Source organism: Scyliorhinus torazame, chromosome 7 (assembly GCF_047496885.1).
Source record: "Scyliorhinus torazame isolate Kashiwa2021f chromosome 7, sScyTor2.1, whole genome shotgun sequence".
NCBI lineage: Eukaryota > Metazoa > Chordata > Chondrichthyes > Carcharhiniformes > Scyliorhinidae > Scyliorhinus > Scyliorhinus torazame.
Genome location: NC_092713.1, coordinates 262,839,399 through 262,858,324, shown reverse-complemented (window position 1 = coordinate 262,858,324; position 18,926 = coordinate 262,839,399). Strand labels below are relative to the sequence as shown.

Genomic DNA, 18,926 nt, shown 5'->3' with positions numbered 1-18,926 from the left:
ATAAAATTAGGGAAATCTTGCTAAAACTATATAAGGCATTAGTTAGACTACACCTGAAATACTCTGGACAGTTTTGGTCCCCTTGTCTATGGAAAGATATATTGACATTGGAGGCAGTCCAGCAATCCCAGGTATGGAAGTTGGTTCCGGGTATGAAGGGATTTTCTTATGTGGAGAGGTTGAGTAGGTTGAGCCTGTACTCATTGGAGTTTAGAAGTATGAGAGGTGACCTTATTGAGATGCACAGAATTCTCAGGATGCTTGACGGGTAGATGCTGAGAGGATGATTTTTCTTGTGAGAGAGTCTAGGAACGAAGGGCATAATCTCAGAGCAAGGGTCGCCTATTTAAGACAGAGATGAGGAGGAATTTCTTCTCTCTGAGGGTAGTGAATCTGTGGAATTCTTTAACGCAGAGGGCTGTAGAAATATGTTCAAGGCTGAGATAGACTGATTTGAGGATAAGTCGGGAAAGGGAAGCTTCTTTCCAAATGCTGTGCTATAGAATCGTTCATAATGGACTCTAGCAACTTCCCTCCTACCGATGTTGGGCTCACTGGCCTATAGTTCCCTGATTTCTCTCTACCACACTTTTTGAAACACGGGCTTACATTAGCTATCCTCCAATGTGGAGTAACCATTCCAGAGTCTAAAGAATTTTGGAAGATGACTACCAATTGATCTATTATTTCTACTGTGACTTCCTGAAGTACTCTTGGATGAAGACTATCAGGCCCTGGCGACTTACAAGGCTTTAATCGCATCTATTTCCCCAAAACAATTTCTTTACTAATAGTAATTTCCTTCAGCTCCTCACTAAAACCTGTGTCTCTCAGAATTCCTGGTAAATTATTCATGTCTTGCTTTGTGAAGACAGAAGCAAAGTGCGAATTTAGTTCCTCAGCCATTTCTTTGTTACCTGCTATGAAATCCCCCATTTCTGACTGTAAGGGGCCTATATTTAGCATTTGCCAATCTTTTCCTCTTTACTTACCTATAGAAGCCTTTACAGTCAGTTTTTATGTTCCCCACTTGTTAACTTTCATACTCTATTTTCCCCTTCTTAATCAATCCCTTGGCCTGCCTGTGCTGAATTTTAAACTGCTCCCAATCCTCAGGTCCATTGCTTTTTCTTGCGATTTGTTTGCTTCTTCTTTGAATCTAATGCTATCTCTCATTTCCCTAGTCAGCCACTGTTCCCTTTCCACTCTTGTGCCAAATAGGAATAAACAACTTTTGGAGTTCACCTAGTTGTTCCTTGATTGCCAGCCATTGCCTGTCCACTGTCCTTCCTTTCAGTAATGTTTCCCAGTCCATCACAGCCAACTCATGCTTCATGCCATCATAGTTACCTTTATTGAGATTCGGGACCCTGGTCTCAGAATTAACAACCTCATTATCCACCTCGATAAAGAATTCTATCATGTTATGGTCACTCATCTCCACGGGGTCTCTCGCAACTAGATTGCCAACTAATCCTTTCTCAGTGCACAATACCCAGTTCAAGGAGGTCTATTCACTTGTTGGTCCCTCAACATATTGGGCCAGAAAACCATTCCGTGTACACTCGGGAAATTGCTCCTTTATTATACTGTGACTAATTTGACTCACCCAATCTATATGCAGATTAAAGTCAACCATAATCACAGATATTCCTTAATCACAGATGTTCCTTTATCACAAGCATCTCTGATTTCTTGTTTTATGCTAATTCCAAAATTACCACTACAGTTTGGCGGTCTGTATATCACCCCCACAAATTTCTTTTTGCCCCTTGGTGTTTCTTAACTCGACCTATCTGTGCTAATATCTTTTCTCAATATCATATTAATATCTTCTTTAATCAAGAATGCAACTCCACCACCTTTTCCTTTCTGTCTGTCCTTCCTAAACACTGCCCTCAATGTTTAGTTCCCATCCTTGGTCACCTTGGAGCCATGACTCTGCAATCCCAACTATATCATACCCGTGTACATCTATCTGCGCAGCTAATTCATCCATTTTATTCTGAATGTTCTGAGTGTTCAGGTACAAAACTTTAACATTCCTTGTCGCTTTTCTACTATTTCTTACTCTGTCCTTATCTGATCCTGGCCCTTGATTACTGTGCCTATCACTTTTTTTACTCTCCTTACTGTCTTTTTCCCTTGTTCTTGATTTACCCTGCTCTGAATCCTTACATATGTTCCCACCCACCTGCCATATTCATTTAAACCAGTGGCATAGTGGTATTGTCGCAGGACTAGTAATCCAGAGACCCAGGATAATGATCTGCAGACCTGGGTTCGAATCACACCATGGCAGGTGGTGAGATTAAAACTCAATAAAAATATCTGGAATTAAAATGTCTAATGATGACCATGAAACCATTGTCAATTGTTGGAAAAACCCATTTGGTTCACTAATGTCCTTTAGGGAAGGAAATCTGCCATCCTTACCTGGTCTGGCCTACATGTGACTCCAGACCCACAGCAATGCGGTTGACTCTTAACTGCACCCACAAGGGCAATTAGGGATGGGCAATAAATGCTGGCACAGCCTGCCCCCCGGGCAAGTACATCAGTCCCGGTCCTGTTCAGGTGTAACCCATCCTGTTTGTACAGGTCCCACCTCCCCCAGAACCAGTCCCAATACCACAAAATCTGAAACCCTCTCCCTCACACGATCCTTCAGCTACATATTCATCCTATATATCCTGCTATTTCTTCTCTGACTTGCTTCTTGCTCCCTATATTCTGCTTTTAGGACCTCACCCCTTTTTTACCGATATCATTTGTACCAATGTGTATGACAACAACTGGCTGTTCATCCTTCCCTTTCAGAATGTCCTTTAACCGCTCCGAGCCGTCCTTGACACTAGCACCAAGGAAGCAGCATACCATCTTTCAGTCTCTTTTGTGGGCACAGAAAGATCTATCTATTCTCCTCATAATTAAATCATTTTATAACTATTGCATTTATGCACCGCACCTTTTGTTCCTCCCATGTGTAGCAGAGCCAATCGTGATGCAATTAATTTTGCTGCTGCTGTTATCCCCTGAGAGGCCATTCCCCTCAATAGTATCCCAAACGGTATATCTGTTTTGCCGGGAAATAGCCACTAGAGATTCCTGCATTGCCTGCCTCTTGCTCTGCTAGGTGGTCACCCATTTCCTTCCTGCCTGTGGTGTCTGAGACTGAGTAGTGACCACCTCTCTATACGTGCTATCCATGTTACTCTCCACCTCGCATATACACCACAGCCACCCCAGCCACCGCTCCAGCTGAGAAATTCGGATTTCCAGGAACTGAGCTGGAGACACTTCCTGCCCACATCCTGGTCCTGGGAACTGGAAATGTTCCTGGTCTCCCTTATGGAGCAAGAAGTGCAGATCATGGCTTGGTGCCATGTCTTAACCCTTTATGGCAGTTCCTCGCAGGCCCAGCTGCTCCTGCCGGATACAGCCTGTCCCTCGCAGGCCCCACTGCTCTTCTCAGGTACAGACTGTCCCTCGCAGGTCCAGCTGCTCCTCCAGGGTACAGACTGTCCCTCGCAGGTCCAGCTGCTTCTCCCAGGTACAGACTGTCCCTCGCAGGTCCAGCTGCTCCTCCCGGGTACAGACAGTCCCTCACAGGCCCCACTGCTCCTCCCGGGTACAGACTGTCCCTCGCAGGTCTGGCTCCTCCTCCCGGGTACAAGCTGTCCCTCACAGGTCCAGCTGCTCCTCCCGGGTACAGGCTGTTCCTCGCAGGCCGCACTGCTCCTCCCGGGTACAGACTGTCCCTCGCAGGTCTGGCTCCTCCTCCCGGGTACAGACTGTCCCTTGCTGGTCCAGCTGCTCCTCCGGGGGACAGACTGTCCCTCGCAGGTCTGGCTGCTCCTCCCGGGTACAGGCCGTCCCTCGCAGGTCCCACTGCTCCTCCCGGGTACAGACTGTCCCTCTCGGGTCCCGCTGCTCTGGGTAGAGCCTGTCCCTCCTAGGTTCTGCAGCTCCTCCCGGGTACAGGCCGTCCCTCGCAGGTCTGGCTCCTCCTCCCAGGTACAGGCCGTCCCTCGCAGGTCCAGCTGCTCCTCCCAGGTACAGGCCATCCCTCGCAGGTGTGGCTCCTCCTCCCAGGTACAGGCCGTCCCTCGCTGGTCCAGCTGCTCCTCCCGGGTACAGGCTGTCCCTCACAGGTCCCACAGCTCCTCTCGGGTACAGGTTGTCCCTCGCAGGTCCCGCTGCTCCTGCCGGGTACAGGCTGTCCCTCGCAGGTCCAGCTGCTCCTCCCAGGTACAGGCCATCCCTCGCAGGTCCCGCTGCTCCTCCCGGGTACAGGCTGTCCCTCGCTGGTCCCACTGCTCCTGCCGGATACAGGCTGTCCCTCACAGGTCCAGCTGCTCCTCTCGTGTACAGGCTGTTCTTCACAGGTCCAGCTGCTCCTCCCGGGTACAGGCTGTCCCTCGCAGGTCCCACAGCTCCTCCTGGGTACAGGCTGCCCCTTGCAGGTCCCACAGCTCTTCCCGGGTACAGGTCTCCCTCGCAGGTCTGGCTTCTCTTCCCGGGTACAGCCTGCCCCTCGCAGGTCCTGTGGTGATATGCATCACTAAATACACAAGTGGTTAGTGTAAATACACGTAGACTAGATAGACACGAGAGGGAACACTAGAGACATGACACACAGGCATTTATCCAATAGGTCAGTAAGATAGGACACGACCAATGGGCATTCACGATACACACAGAGGTGACACTACCACAGGAGGGAATTACACCAACCCATATATAAGGACACTGCACACATAATCTTCTTCTTTCCAGTGGAGACACTCAGTGAGTACAGACACAGGATTGATTGAACATCACACCCACCACGTGGATTGCAGCAGACTGGTTCGTCAGTCTGAGTAGCTATAGAAAGATTAATAGTGGAGTCGAATCCAAGTAGGAGAATTGTTGATAGTTCAATAAACGTGTTAAAGCTATCTCCAAGTCTGAACCTTCCTTTGTCAGAGTGCACATCAAGGAAGCAGCTTATGCTACGTCAAAAGCATAACAAAACATGGTACCAGGAGTGGCTGTTAAATCCACATAATTGCAACTCAGCAAACAGTGACAACCAGCAACAGCAGCCAGGCAAGATGATGTTCGAGATTCCGGTTCCACAGCAACTCAGGTACCAAGGCAATCTCAGTGAAAACTGGCGTACGTTCAGGCAGAGATTCGAGATCTACCTGGTAGCGTCCGACTTAGATGGCGTGGCGGATGCAGAGAAAATAAAGCTTCTACTTACCATTGCGGGTCCAGAAGCAACTGAAATCTTCCATACCTTCAAATACTCAAAGGGGCAAAACAAGAGCGACTTCCAGGCAATCCTGGGCAAATTCCAAGAATTCTGCGAGGAACATACAAGAAGAAAAGGTAAAAGAGGCGCCAAAACTCACCACGAGGTAGACTTGCAGCAACGAACGGCAGTTTTGAATTGCAGCCATCTTGGAAAAGGTGCTGAACATGCACAGTTGCGCGAAGAGTGCACAGAACGGGAAGGTCCATTTGCGCATGGGCGAGAAGCAATTGCGAAAAAGGCCCCAAGTAAAGGAATAGCGATCTGCACATGCGCAATAGCTTCCTATGCACTACGTCACACACTTCGTGACGTCAGAGGCCCCGGACCACGCCCACTTAAAGGGGAAATGTCCAAAACACAAAAAATAAAAATTTAAAGCCGTAAAACCCGATTCTTTCACCTGGAACAACAGCACAATGCCTGAAATTCGACCAGTAGTTGAAAGTAACCTCCGCAGAACCCTGCAACAAGCAGTTAGCACAGCCCAAAGAGATGATACAGTCCTTGAAGACGATGACTCAGACCTTGAATTCTTCTTTGGACATCGCGAACCCAATGCCTGCTCTGACACAAAACGTGATGATATGGTCTTGGAAGACAACGACTCAGGCGAAAATTTCATCTTGGGAGATGGCTACCAGTACCAAATTCGAACCGCAACTAGAAGTGTTGTACCGTGAAGGCCCCGTCGATGAGTTCTACGGATTGGGGAATCCTCAGCCCAGCAGTTATGACATCCCGACTCGTGAGTGCAGGATTATGCCTGACGCCAAGAAACAGAGAGTGGTCCACGCACCACGAAGGGTCCCAGCCACCACAAAAGAAGATGATTTTTTTCATTGAACATGAAGAGAACGATCACAACTCCGAAACAAAAAGCGATGATTTGTCTATCGAACAATACACACAACACTGCTCAGGCATGGCTGAGTTATTCGGATATGCTGATCACGGCATCAGCAACACGGTTGAAAAGCTCAACACGACTCTTTTCATGGTAGATGCATCCAATACCATGGTGCCATGGCAGATCGCCGATACATTGGATGACAGCAATACCCAAGACGAAGACGACGCCACACAGAGAGCACAGAACGACTTTGCTGAGAGAGCACAGATCAACTCTACAGCGAGAACACTGCACGACTCCACAAAGAGAGCGATGACAGACTCCACAGAGAGAGCGATGCAGCACTCCATAGAGAGAGCGATGAAGGACTCCACAGAGCAAGCGACACAAACCTCCACAGAGAGAGTGACACAAGCCTCCACAAAGAGAACGACACAAGCCTCCACAAGGAGAGCGACGCAAGCCTCCACAGACAGCTCAGTGACAGACTCAAAAATGGAATCAAGCAAACACTCCATAGCGAACGCCATGCATGAACAAGACCATGAAGATCTATCAAGCTTATTTGAGCCTGAAACTTCCTTTGTCAGAGTGCACATCAAGGAAGCAGCTTATGCTACGTCAAAAGCATAATAAAACAGGTCCGAGTGTCCCTCACAGGTTCCACTGCTCCACTCGGGTAAAGGCCATCCCTCGCAGGTCGCCCTGCTCGTCCCGGGTACAGGCTATCCCTCACCGGTCAGCTGCTCCTCCCGGGTACAGGCTGTCCCTCGCCGGTCAGCTGCTCCTCCCGGGTACAGGCTGTCCCTCGCCGGTCCCGCTGCTCCTCCCAGATACAGGCAGTCCCTCGCAGGTCCCGCTGCTCCTCCCGGGTACAGGCTGTCCCTCGCAGGTCCCGCTGCTCCTCCCGGGTACAGGCTGTCCCTCACAGGTCCTGTTGCTCCTCCCGGGTACAGACTGTCCCTCGCAGGTCTGGCTCCTCCTCCCGGGTACAGGCCGTCCCTCACAGGCCCTACTGCTCCTCCCAGGTACAGGCTGTCCCTCGCAGGTCCTGTTGCTCCTCCCGGGTACAGACTGTCCCTCGCAGGTCTGGCTCCTCCTCCCGGGTACAGGCTGTCCCTCACAGGCCCTACTGCTCCTCCCAGGTACAGGTTGTCCCTCGCAGGTCCCGCAGCTCCTCCCGGGCAAAGGCTGTTTCTCACAGGCCCTGCTGCTCCTCCCAGGTACTGGCTGTCCCTCGCAGGTCCCGCAACTCCTCCCAGGTACAGGCTGTCCCTCACAGGCCCCACTGCTCCTCCCAGGTACAGGCTGTCCCTCGCAGGCCCCGCTGCTCCTCCCAGGTACAGGCTGTCCCTCACAGGCCCCACTGCTCCTCCCAGGTACAGGCTGTCCCTCGCAGGCCCCGCTGCACCTCCCGGGCACAAGCTGTCCCTCACAGGTCCCGTGGCTCCTCCCGGTTACAGGCTGTCCCTCGCAGGTCCGGCTTGCTCCTCATGGGTGTTGGATGTTCCTCACAGGTTGTGGGTGGCAGTGAAGCACAGTGGTTAGCACTGTCACTTCACAGTCCCAGGTTTGGTTCCTGGCTTGGGTGACTGCCTGTGCGAACTTTGCATGTTCTCCCCGTGTCTGCATGGGTTTCCTTCGGGTGCTCCGGTTTTCTCCGAAGACGTGCAGGTTAGATGGATTGGCCATGCTAAATTGCCCTTAGTGTCCAAAGGGGTTGGGAGGGGTTGCTGGGTTTCTGGTATGGGGTGTAGCTGTGGGCTAAAGTGGGGTCCTCTTTCCAAGGGCCGGTGCAGACTCGAATGGCCTCCTTCTGCACTGTAAATTCTATGTAATAATCCATGTATGTCTCGCTGCTCCTCCCGGACACAGGCTGACCCTCACAGGTCCCGCTGCTCCTCCCGGGCACAGGCTGACCCTCACAGGTCCCGCTGCTCCTCCCGGGCACAGGCTGACCCTCACAGGTCCCGCTGCTCCTCCCGGGCACAGGCTGACCCTCACAGGTCCCGCTGCTCCTCCCGGGCACAGGCTGACCCTCACAGGTCCCGCTGCTCCTCCCGGGCACAGGCTGACCCTCACAGGTCCCGCTGCTCCTCCCGGGCACAGGCTGACCCTCACAGGTCCCGCTGCTCCTCCCGGGCACAGGCTGACCCTCACAGGTCTCGCTGCTCCTCCCGGGCACAGGCTGACCCTCACAGGTCCCGCTGCTCCTCCCGGGCACAGGCTGACCCTCACAGGTCCCGCTGCTCCTCCCGGGCACAGGCTGACCCTCACAGGTCCCGCTGCTCCTCCCGGGCACAGGCTGACCCTCACAGTTCCCGCTGCTCCTCCCGGGCACAGGCTGACCCTCACAGGTCCCGATGCTCCTCTCGGACACAGGCTGACCCTCACAGGTCCCGCTGCTCCTCCCGGGCACAGGCTGACCCTCACAGGTCCCGCTGCTCCTCCCGGGCACAGGCTGACCCTCACAGGTCCCGCTGCTCCTCCCGGGCACAGGCTGACCCTCACAGGTCCCGCTGCTCCTCCCGGGCACAGGCTGACCCTCACAGGTCCCGCTGCTCCTCCTCGGCACAGGCTGACCCTCACAGGTCCCGCTGCTCCTCCCGGGCACACTCCTCATTTCCTTTGATTTCCTGAGAGACCATGGGTGGGATTCTCCCGTACCCGGCGGCATGGGGGGTCCCGGCGGGATGGGTGGCGTGAACCGCTCCGGCGTCGGGCCGCCCCAAAGGTGCGGAATCCTCCGCACCTTCAGGGGCTAGGCCCGCCCCGGAGTGGTTGGCGCCCCGCTGGCCGACGGAATAGGGGCTTGGCACCACGCCAACCGGCGCCAAAGGGCCTCCGCCGGCTGGCGCGAGTCAGCACATGCGCGGGAGCACCAGCGCGTGCTGGTGTCATCCCTGCGCATGCGCAGAAGGAATCGATTCCGCACTGGGAATGGCGGAAGATCACGGCCTCTGGTGCGGAACAATAGAGTGCCCTCACGTCACAGGCCCGCCCGCGGATCGGTGGGCCCCGACCGCGGGCCAGGCCACCATGGGGGCTCCTCCCGGGGCCAGATACCCCTGCGACCCCCCCAAGAACCCCAGAGCCCGCCGTGCCGCCAGGTCCTGCCGGTAAGGGACTTACTCTAATTTACGCCGGCGGGACTGGCTACAGACGGGCGGGACTTCAGCTCATCACGGGCCGGAGAATTCGGGCGGCCCTGGCGCCCATTGAGTCGTGCCGGACCCCCTATTCTCCGAGGCGGGCGGCGCGACTCACGCCGGGTCAGTTTTTGGGGGGCGGGAGAATTGGGAGGACTGCGGGGGCAAGATTCACGCTGACCCCCGACGATTCTCCCACCAGGCGGGGGGTCAGAGAATCCCGCCCCAAAACTCTGCCTCAAACTTGAATATACTCAATGATGAAACGCCCGCTACCCTCTGTACACTACAGACCTTCAAATTTCAAAGAACGGTGGTAGAATGGTTAGCACTGCTGTCTCACAGCACCAAGGACCTGGGTTTGATTTCGCCCTTGGGTAACTGTCTATGTAGATTTTGCACATTCTACCCATGTCTGCATGGGTTTCTTCCGGGTGCTCCGGTTTCCTCCCACAGTCCAACGATGTGCAGGTTAAGTGGATTTCCCATGCAAAATTGTCTCTTAGTGTCCAAAGGTTAGGTTGGGTTACGGGGTTATGGGGATAGGTGTGGGCCTGGGTAGGTTCTTTCAGAGGGGCAGTGCAGGCACGTTGGGCTGTATGGCCTCCTTTTGCACTGTAGGAATTCTATGGGAAACAAGGAGACAACGCACAAGGGCCATGCATGTCAAATTGAGGGTCATGCCAGAGAAAAGCAATTCTGTCCTTTGACATCTGATACATTTGATATTCAGATAAACTATAGCAAACTTAATTTCCATTGCATCTTCACAACTCTCTTACCATCACTTTGTTCATACAACTGATCACATTATTGTACTTTTTAACACATTCTGACATTAGATGTAATGAAATGTTACTTTTGTCCTTTCTCCACTTTTACAGCTTTACCAATTGACAACATCTACAATACCCTGGGAAATGTTGGATCCAGCACCACTCAGCTGTATTCTGACCGTGCCAAACTCAGACCCGAGATCGAAGGACCTGGAACCTTCACAATATTTGCTCCCAGTAATGAAGCCTGGGCTTCTCTGCCTCAAGTAATCAATGTCAACTTTACTTTTCACTTTGCTTTGAAGTGTATGAAATCCTGATTGACTTGGTCGGATTGTCAGTTTGATCACCTGTATGTCATTTATAGACGAGTTCATAAAATTAAGAGCCCACCTTTTTCACACGCAGAATAGATTGAATAAAAATATGGATCTATACAATAGCTTTCATAACCTCAGGATGTCCCAAATACACATTACGACCAATGAAGTACTCTTGTTGCAATGTTGGAAATGCAGTAGTCAATTTGTGCACAGCAAAGTTCCACAAACAGCAGTGAAATAATAATAATCTTTATTATTGTCACAAGTCGGTTTACATTAACACTGCAATGAAGTTACTGTGAAAGTTCCCTTGTCGCCACACTCCGGCGCCTGTTGGGGTACACTGAGGGAGAATTCAGAATGTCCAATTCACCTAACAAGCACGTCTTTCGGGACTTGTGGGAGGAAACCGGAGCGCCCGGAGAAAGCCCATGCAGACACTGGGAGAACATGCAGACTCCACACACAGACAGGGACCCAAGCCAGGAATTGAACCTGGATCCCTGGTGCTGTGAAGCAACAGTGCTAACCATTGTGCCACCCATAGCCAAGTTCTAACCAGGCCTGAGTCTGCTTAGCTTCCGAGATCAGATGAGATTGTGCATTTTCAGACTAGTATGGCGGTAAAATGAATGGATAATTAATTCTACTTTCACTTGAGAGGGCAGATAGGGCCTTGATTTAATATCTGATTCAGAAGATGGCATCTCAGATCAAAAGGCAGTCCTCCCTCAGCACTGCACTAAAGTACCAGTCTACAGATTATGGACACAATTCTAACGCCCTGAGAATAGCGGAAGAGCCCTTTAATGGGTTTGACGCAGGACATCGAATGGAGCGTGATGCCCCCGGCCAGCAGGATCTGGCGCAACCTGGTTCACGGCCTTAGGTTCTTTATCTGGGGGCCGGGGAACATAAGGAAGCCCTTTAAATATCAGTTAATTCATGAAAATTAATTTAAATGGGCAGGTACCTCGTTACATCTCTGGTGAGGGACCGGAAAATCAGAGAAGGCGGTCTCATTGCCAAAATTTTCGCTCCCGTGCTCCTGCGGGATTTTCCGCCGGTGTCGCCATTTTTGACTGTGGCGAAAGCCATCAAAAAATCGCCCCATCAATCATCAACGTTAGCAATGTGGCCAGTTGATGTGTACATTACCACTCTGGGCGCATGGGGTAGCAGTCATAGTAGGAAACCAAAAATAATTGTTTCACTTTTTAGCCTGTGGAGGGTGAGGCCAAGTGAAATATGGCACTTTTCACTTTAACTGAAATGGGATTAAGCCAGGTGCTTTCTTTTTGTGGCTCAACTGCGTCTTCACCACCGCATGATGTGAAGCATTTGCTTATTGAAATATGACATGTAAGAAGAAAATAATCCTTTGATAGATTGAATGGTTAAATGATGGGCGGTACGGTGGCACAGGGTTCGAACTGCTGCCTCACAGCGCCAGGGATCTAGATTCGATTCCAGCCTCGGGTGACTGTCTGTGTGGAGTTTGCATTTTCTCACCATTTCTGCGTGGGTTTCATTGGGGTGTTCTGGTTTCCTCCCACAGTCCAAAGATGTGCAGATTAGGAGGATTGGCCATGCTAAATTGCCCCTTAAGTGTCCGAAAAAGATTTGATGGGGTACTGGATTACAGGGATTGGGCGGGGGAGTGGGCCTAGGCAGGGTGCTCTTTCAGAGGTTCAATGCAGACTCGATTATGGACACAATTCTAATGGGCCAAATGGCCTACTTCTGCATTGTAGTGATTCTATGTCTTGCAGTTTGATCTAATTGCCTTTTTCCTTTAAATGCAGGAAATTATTGATGCTCTCGTAAGCAATGTCAACATTGAGTTGCTCAATGCCCTACATTACCACATGGTTGACAGACGCATTCTCACAGATGAACTGAGGCATGGTGCGACATTGCCCTCAATGTACCAAGATTTAAATATATACATACATCACTATTCCAATGGCGTAAGAAAAATGTATTCTTTGTTACTATTCTGCAAACATATTGTCCCTTTTTGTTCATTTTCTTTTTCTTCACCATTCTAGATGTTTTCAAAAAACAGTTCAAATATTGCCTGTTTATATCTATACAGATTGTGACAGTCAACTGCGCTCGAATCATGATGGCTGACCATCTTGCAACCAATGGTGTTGTGCATGTCATTGACAAAGTCATCACAGCTTTTACAAATACCATTCAGGACACTCTTGATGTTGATGATAACTTTCAACAGCTTAGAGTACGTATAAAAAGATTGACACTTGAGTTAAAATAGCAGGATTATTTTATGGATGCTGTACAAAGTGTTTATTTGCTGATATTGTTTATTTGCTGATATTTTAATTTCTAGGATTCTGTATCTAATACTTCCTAATCTGCGTGTTCAGTTCCACAGCCATTTTTTATGCTTCCTTTATCCATCATTAATTATGGAGCCAATACAATGTTACTGTGTTTTTCACCTAGGGAAAAATTATTACAGACAATCAGCGTAGGGAAGAGAGGCAATGCCACAAGACAATAACCTTCGTAACACTTTATCTTGACCTGAGAATTCCAAGAATTCACTGTCTGCTTCTGGGTGTCAATGAAGGTCATGGCAGGTAAATGAGGTGGAACAGGGATTTCCCACCACCATTTCCCCCAAAGTTTTGCAGATTGAAATATAAAGGTGCCTGAAGAGCCCCTAGTGCTTGGAGTCCCCACATCAGAATGTCTGAAGTCAACAGGCAGCGACCTGAAAAGGCCCAAAAAAGTAATGCAGCCTTGCTTTTTTTCAGGAACCCACTGGTTGTCTCAGACTACAGGACATCTCATTATTTTTAGGACAATTGTTGGAAGCTACTTCCAATACTGCCGGCCACTTCTACCTGCAGCAGTTGTTGGTCTTCCCACCATTGGTTCCAGATAAATGTGTCTGCTGGGAGATTGCCTGATCCTGAGAAAACTCACAGTCATGCAGACTCGATTCTATAAATTTGATGAGGTCAGGTCAGGCACAAAGCAATTGCCTTACTAATCCCCAGAAACACGGTGAATTGAGCAGGGAATAAACCCATTAATATCACCACGATTGTTGATATTGAAAGCCATATATGTTAGGAATAGCTTAAAAGGCAGTCTATGTTTCCAAATTTACAGAAATGCATTGATTTCTATCTCATACTAGTATAATTGAAATGGTTCTCAAGGAATATTTTCTCTGTTTTCTTTTACAGTTTTATTGTGTGCTAATACTTTGTCTAATTTGGGTCTGCTCATCTCAGCTAGCTAGATGGCTCAGAAAAACTCCAGTGTGGGTTCAATTCCCAGTCTGGCTGAGGGAGACTTGAGCACCTGCATCCTGACCCTGCCCTTGTGAGTGGAAGGCTATGGCTATGACAGTAAACAGTCCAGGGTGAAGCAGCAGATAATGAGCCAAGGTCTATGGGCAGAGCACCCAAAATATTTTCACTCTCCTTTATTAATTCAAAGGATGTGGGCTAGGCCAAAATTTATTGTCCATCCCTAGTTGCCCTTGAGAAAGTGGTGGTGAGCTGCCTTCTTGAACTGCTGCAATCCATGAGGTGTAGGTACACCCACAGTGCTGTTAGGGAGGGAATTCCAGGATTTTGACCCAGTAACAGTGAAGGAAAGGCAATATATTTCCAAGTCAGTATGGTGAGTGGCTTGGAGGCCAACTTCCAGATGGTGGTGTTCCCAGGTATCTGTTGTCCTTGTCCTTCTAGATGGTAGTAGTCGTGGGTTTGAAAGGTGCTGAGGAACCTTGCTGAGTTCCTGCAGTGCATCTTGTAGATGGTACACATCGCTGCTGCTGTGTGGAGGTGGTGGAGGGAGTGGATATTTGTGGATGAGGTGCCAATCAAGCAGACTGCTTTGTCCTGATGGTGTCAAGCTTCTTGAGTGTTGCTGGAGTTATACGCACCCAGGCAAGGAGAGAATATTAAACTACACTCCTGACTTGTGCCTTGTAGATTGTGGACAGACTTTGGGGAATCAGGAGGTGAATTACTCGCTGCAGGATTCCCAGCATCTGACCTGCTCCTGTAGCCACAGTATTTATGTGATTAGTCCAGTTCCGTTTCTGGTCAACCCCCAGGATGTTGAATACATTCTCTGTCAGATTCAAAGCATTGCAATTGGATATAGATTAGCATTTATCCTCGGGAATTGTTGTAAAATAAATACCCAGATTCATTTTGGGATTTAAATGGAATTCTTTCTATGAATTTGTCTGAATTTTCAGTCATCAGGATATCAGAAATTCTTTCTGCTTTCAAGTCTATTTGCTTCAGTACTATCCTAATTAACCAGAGATTTCCGATTTCAAAATCCACTTTGGAATTGGAGCTGTACTTAAGTTGACACGAGCGGCACCACTCTGTTTTGATGACATTCTTAATGTTGACCCCGTCCATGGACAGGTTAGGATCCTGTGCCAGTTGATGCAAAAAGCAAACTCAATTCCCATCTATTGTTTCCCAAAAAGAATCCATGTAATCATTGAACCAAAAGAAATCATTGTAAGATGTGAAGTGCCATCCCAATGTTTTGGAAGAAATTGGCATGAAGATTGCAAGGTCATACAACTGTTATCTTTCTAATGCATTTTTTTCTATCAATTTTCCATATGCTAAGTTTGATTTCACAAATGTGTTCTGCTGTTAGGAAGCCCCGACTGTCAAATCAATTTATTGGCAAATCTTTTGGCTGTAAAATCGCGGGATATGCTTTTGCAATTTCCTAACATATGTTCCAGTGGCCAATACTTCACAGCACCAAAATCTGTTTATTAAATCAATTGTAAAGTGTCCAGTAATTCAAGAAAATAACAGTTATTAAATTTTGAAACTGTCCAAAATTATTTTGGCAAATATTGAGATTTCAGACGTGGATTTCTTCCCTGTACTCATGCACTGTGTGTTGCAGGCTGCAGTGGCTGCTGCTGGTCTCGAGGAAATGCTTAGCCAAGATGGAGAGTACACGCTCTTTGCTCCCACTGATGAAGCATTCAAGAAGATACCACCTGCCACTCTGAACAGAATCTTAGGAGATCCAGAGGCTTTGAAATGTAAGGTAGAACTTAACAATGTAATACAGCTGTTAATGCAAGTCAATAAGGTATCTGATATTCTGCTTTCACAGTAGTCTCACATATTTATTGGACAGAAAAAGTGCCATTCAGCCTAGCAGGTCCGTGCTAGTGTTTATGCTCCACACAAGCTCCTCCCAACTTTCTTTATCCACCCCATCAGCATAATCCTTTGTTCTTTTCTCCCACCTGTATTTATCTAGTTTCCTCTTAAATACATCGAAGTACTGACTTCAACCACTCCTTGTGGGAGCAAATTGCTCATTCTAACCAATCTCGAAGCTTAAAAAGTCTCTTCTGGATTATTTACTGGATTTATTGACAACGGCGGGACTAGAAAACCCCGGGGGCGGGCTGCCTCCCCCGTGAAAAACACATGTGGGTTGGTCGGTACATCCCGCCCTATGTCCGATGTAATCCTATGTAGTTCCAGTATTTCTGAAAGTGGAAACATCTTCACTACATATACTCTATCAAAGCCATTTATAATCTCAGTGATTTTTAATTTGATTTAATAATCTTTATTGTCGTAAGTAGGCTTACATTAACATTGCAATGAAGTTACTGTGAAAAGCCCCTGGTTGCCACACTCCGGTGCCTGTCTGGGTACACAGAGGGAGAATTCAGAATGTCCAAATTACCTAACAAGCATGTCTTTCGGGACTTGTGGGTGGAAACCTGAGCACCCGGAGGAAAACCACGCAGATTCAGGGAGAATGTGCAGACTCCGCACAGACAGTGACCCACACGGGAATCGAACCTGGGACCCTGGAGCTGCGAAGCAACAGTGTTAACCACTGTGCAACCGTGCCACCCTCATATCAGATTAGCTTCTGAACTTCTCCGTTCTTGAAAAAAGAGCCAGAGCATGTTAAATTGCTCCTGACAAGTATCGTCTCTCAGTTACGTTGCCAGCATTCTAGTAAATCTTTTCTCACCTTCTCCAGTGTCTCTTTCAACTTTTAAGCAGACGGAAACACTTACTGTTCATAGTACTCTTAAAAAATTCATATAAGTTTAACATAGTGCCGAGTGGATGATCCATCTCGGTCTCCTCCAGAGGCCCCCAGCATTACGGATTCCAGTCTTCAGCCAATTCGATTCACCCCATGTGATATCAAGAAAAGGCTGAAGGCACTGGATACTGCAAAGGCTATGGGCCCTGACAATATTCTGACAATAGTACTGACGACTTGTGCTCCAGAACTTGTCACACATCTAGCCAAGCTGTTCCAGTTCAGCTACAACACTGGCCGGGGGCCGGTTCAGCTCACTTGGCTAGACAGCTGGTTTGTGATGCAGCCAGCAGCGTGGGTTCAATTCCCATATCAGCTGAGGTTATTCAGGAAGGCTCGTCTTCTAAACCTTGCGCCTCACCTGAGGTGTGGTGATCCTCAGGTTAAATGACCACCAGTCAACTCTCCCCCTCAAATGGGAATGCAGCCTATGGTCATCTGGGACTATGGTGATTTTTACCATACAACACTGGCAGTACCCAGCAATGTGGAAACTTGTCCAGGTATGCCCTGTGCACAAAAAGCAAGACACATCCAACCTAGCCAATTACTGCCCTATCAGTCTTCTCGCAGCCATCAGTAAAGTGATGGAAGGGGTCATCAAAAGTGCTATCAAGCGGCACTTAGCAATAACGTGCTTATTGATGCTCAGTTTGGGTTCCATCAGGGTTATTCAGCTCCCAAACACATTACAGCCTTGGTTCAAATATGGACAATAGATCAGAACTCCAGAGGTGAGATGAGGTGAGAGTCACTGCCTTTAACATCAAGGCAGCATTTGATCAGTATGGCATCAAGGAGCCCTAGCAAAACTGGAATCAGGGGGAAAACTCTCCGCTGGTTGAACTCATATCTAGCATAAAGGAAGATAGTTGTGGTGGTTGGAGGTCAGCCATCTCAGTCCCGGGACATCACTGCAGGAGTTCCTCAGGGTAGTGTCCTAGACCCTACCATCTTCAGCTGCTAGATCAATGACCTTCCTTCCAACATAATTAGTAAGTTCGCAGACGACACAAAAATTGGTGGCGTTGCGGATAGTGAAGAGGATTGTCAGCGGATACAGCAGGATATAAACTGGTTGGAGTCTTGGGTGGAAAAATAGCAGATGGGGTTTAATCCGGACAAGTGTGAGGTAATGCACTTGGGAAGGTCCAATGCATGTAGGAATTACACAATAAATGGTTGAACTCTAGCGAGTACTGACAGGCAGAGATCTGGGCGTGAATGTCCACCGATCACTGAAAGTGGCATGTGGATAAGGTGGTCAAGAATGCTGGCCTTTATCGGCTGGACATTGAATATAAAAATTGGCAAGTCATATTGCAGCTGTACAGGACCTTAGTTTGGCCTTATTTGGAATATTGTGTACAATTCTGGTTGCCACACTACCAGAAGGATGTGGATGCTTTAGAGAGGGTACAAAAGCAGTTTACTAGGATGTTGCCTGGTATGGAGGGCATTAGCTATGAGGAGAGGTTAGATAAACCTGGTCTGTTCTCACTGGAACAATGGAGGTTGAGAGGCGACCTGATTGAGGCCTACAAGATTATGAGTGGCATGGGCAGAATGGATAGTCAGATGCTCTTTCCCAGGGTAGGAGAGTCAAGTACTAGGGGACATAGGTTTAAAGTGCATGGGAAAAAATTTAGAACAGATGTGCGTGGCAAGTTTTTTACACAGAAGAGTGGTAAATATATGGAGCGCGCAACCTGGGGAGGTGGCGGGCGCAGGTACAATAGCGGCATTTAAGGGACGTCTAGACAAATATATGAATAGGGTAGGAATGGAAGGATACAGACTCTCAGTGCAGACGGTTTTAGTTTAGGCAGGTACCATGGTCGGCCCAGGCTTGGAAGGCCAAAGGGCCTGTTCCTGTGCTGTATTGTCCTTTGTTCTTTTTAAGGTCCAATGTGTGGCTGTTCACTGATGATTGCAAAATATTCTGCACCATTCGCGACTCCTCAGACACTAAAGCAGTCGATGTCTGAATGCAGCAAGACCTGGACAATATCCAGGCTTGGGCTCAAAAGTGGCAAGTAACATCACGCCACCGAAGTGCCAGGCAGTGACCATCTCCAATAAGAGAGAATCAAACCATCTCCCCGTGACATTCAATGGCATTACCATCACTGAATCCCCCACTCTCAACATCCTGAGGGTTACCATTGACCAGAAACTGAATGGGCTTGCCATATAAATGCTGTGCATACAAGAGCAGATCAGAGGCTAAGAATCCTGTGGCAATTTCTCACCTCCTGACTCCCCAAAGCCTGTCCACCACCTACAAGGCACGCGTCAGGAGTGTGATGGGATACTCCCCACTTGCCTAGATGAGTGCAGCTCCAACAACACACAAGAAGTTCGACACCATCCATGACAACGCAGCCTGCTTGATTGGCACCCCTTCCA

At 48.8% G+C, this 18,926-nt stretch overlaps 1 protein-coding gene across 1 annotated transcript in view; it reads left to right on the top strand.

The window, feature by feature from the left end:
• tgfbi (transforming growth factor, beta-induced) overlaps positions 1 to 18,926 on the top strand; it is a 105,248-nt gene that overhangs the window by 45,200 nt on the left and 41,122 nt on the right. The window contains exons 4-7 of the mRNA XM_072512368.1: positions 10,189 to 10,346; positions 12,209 to 12,373; positions 12,502 to 12,648; positions 15,339 to 15,480. Of these exons, the coding sequence (XP_072368469.1) occupies positions 10,189 to 10,346; positions 12,209 to 12,373; positions 12,502 to 12,648; positions 15,339 to 15,480 (612 nt within the window). The remainder of the gene's footprint in view (positions 1 to 10,188; positions 10,347 to 12,208; positions 12,374 to 12,501; positions 12,649 to 15,338; positions 15,481 to 18,926) is intronic.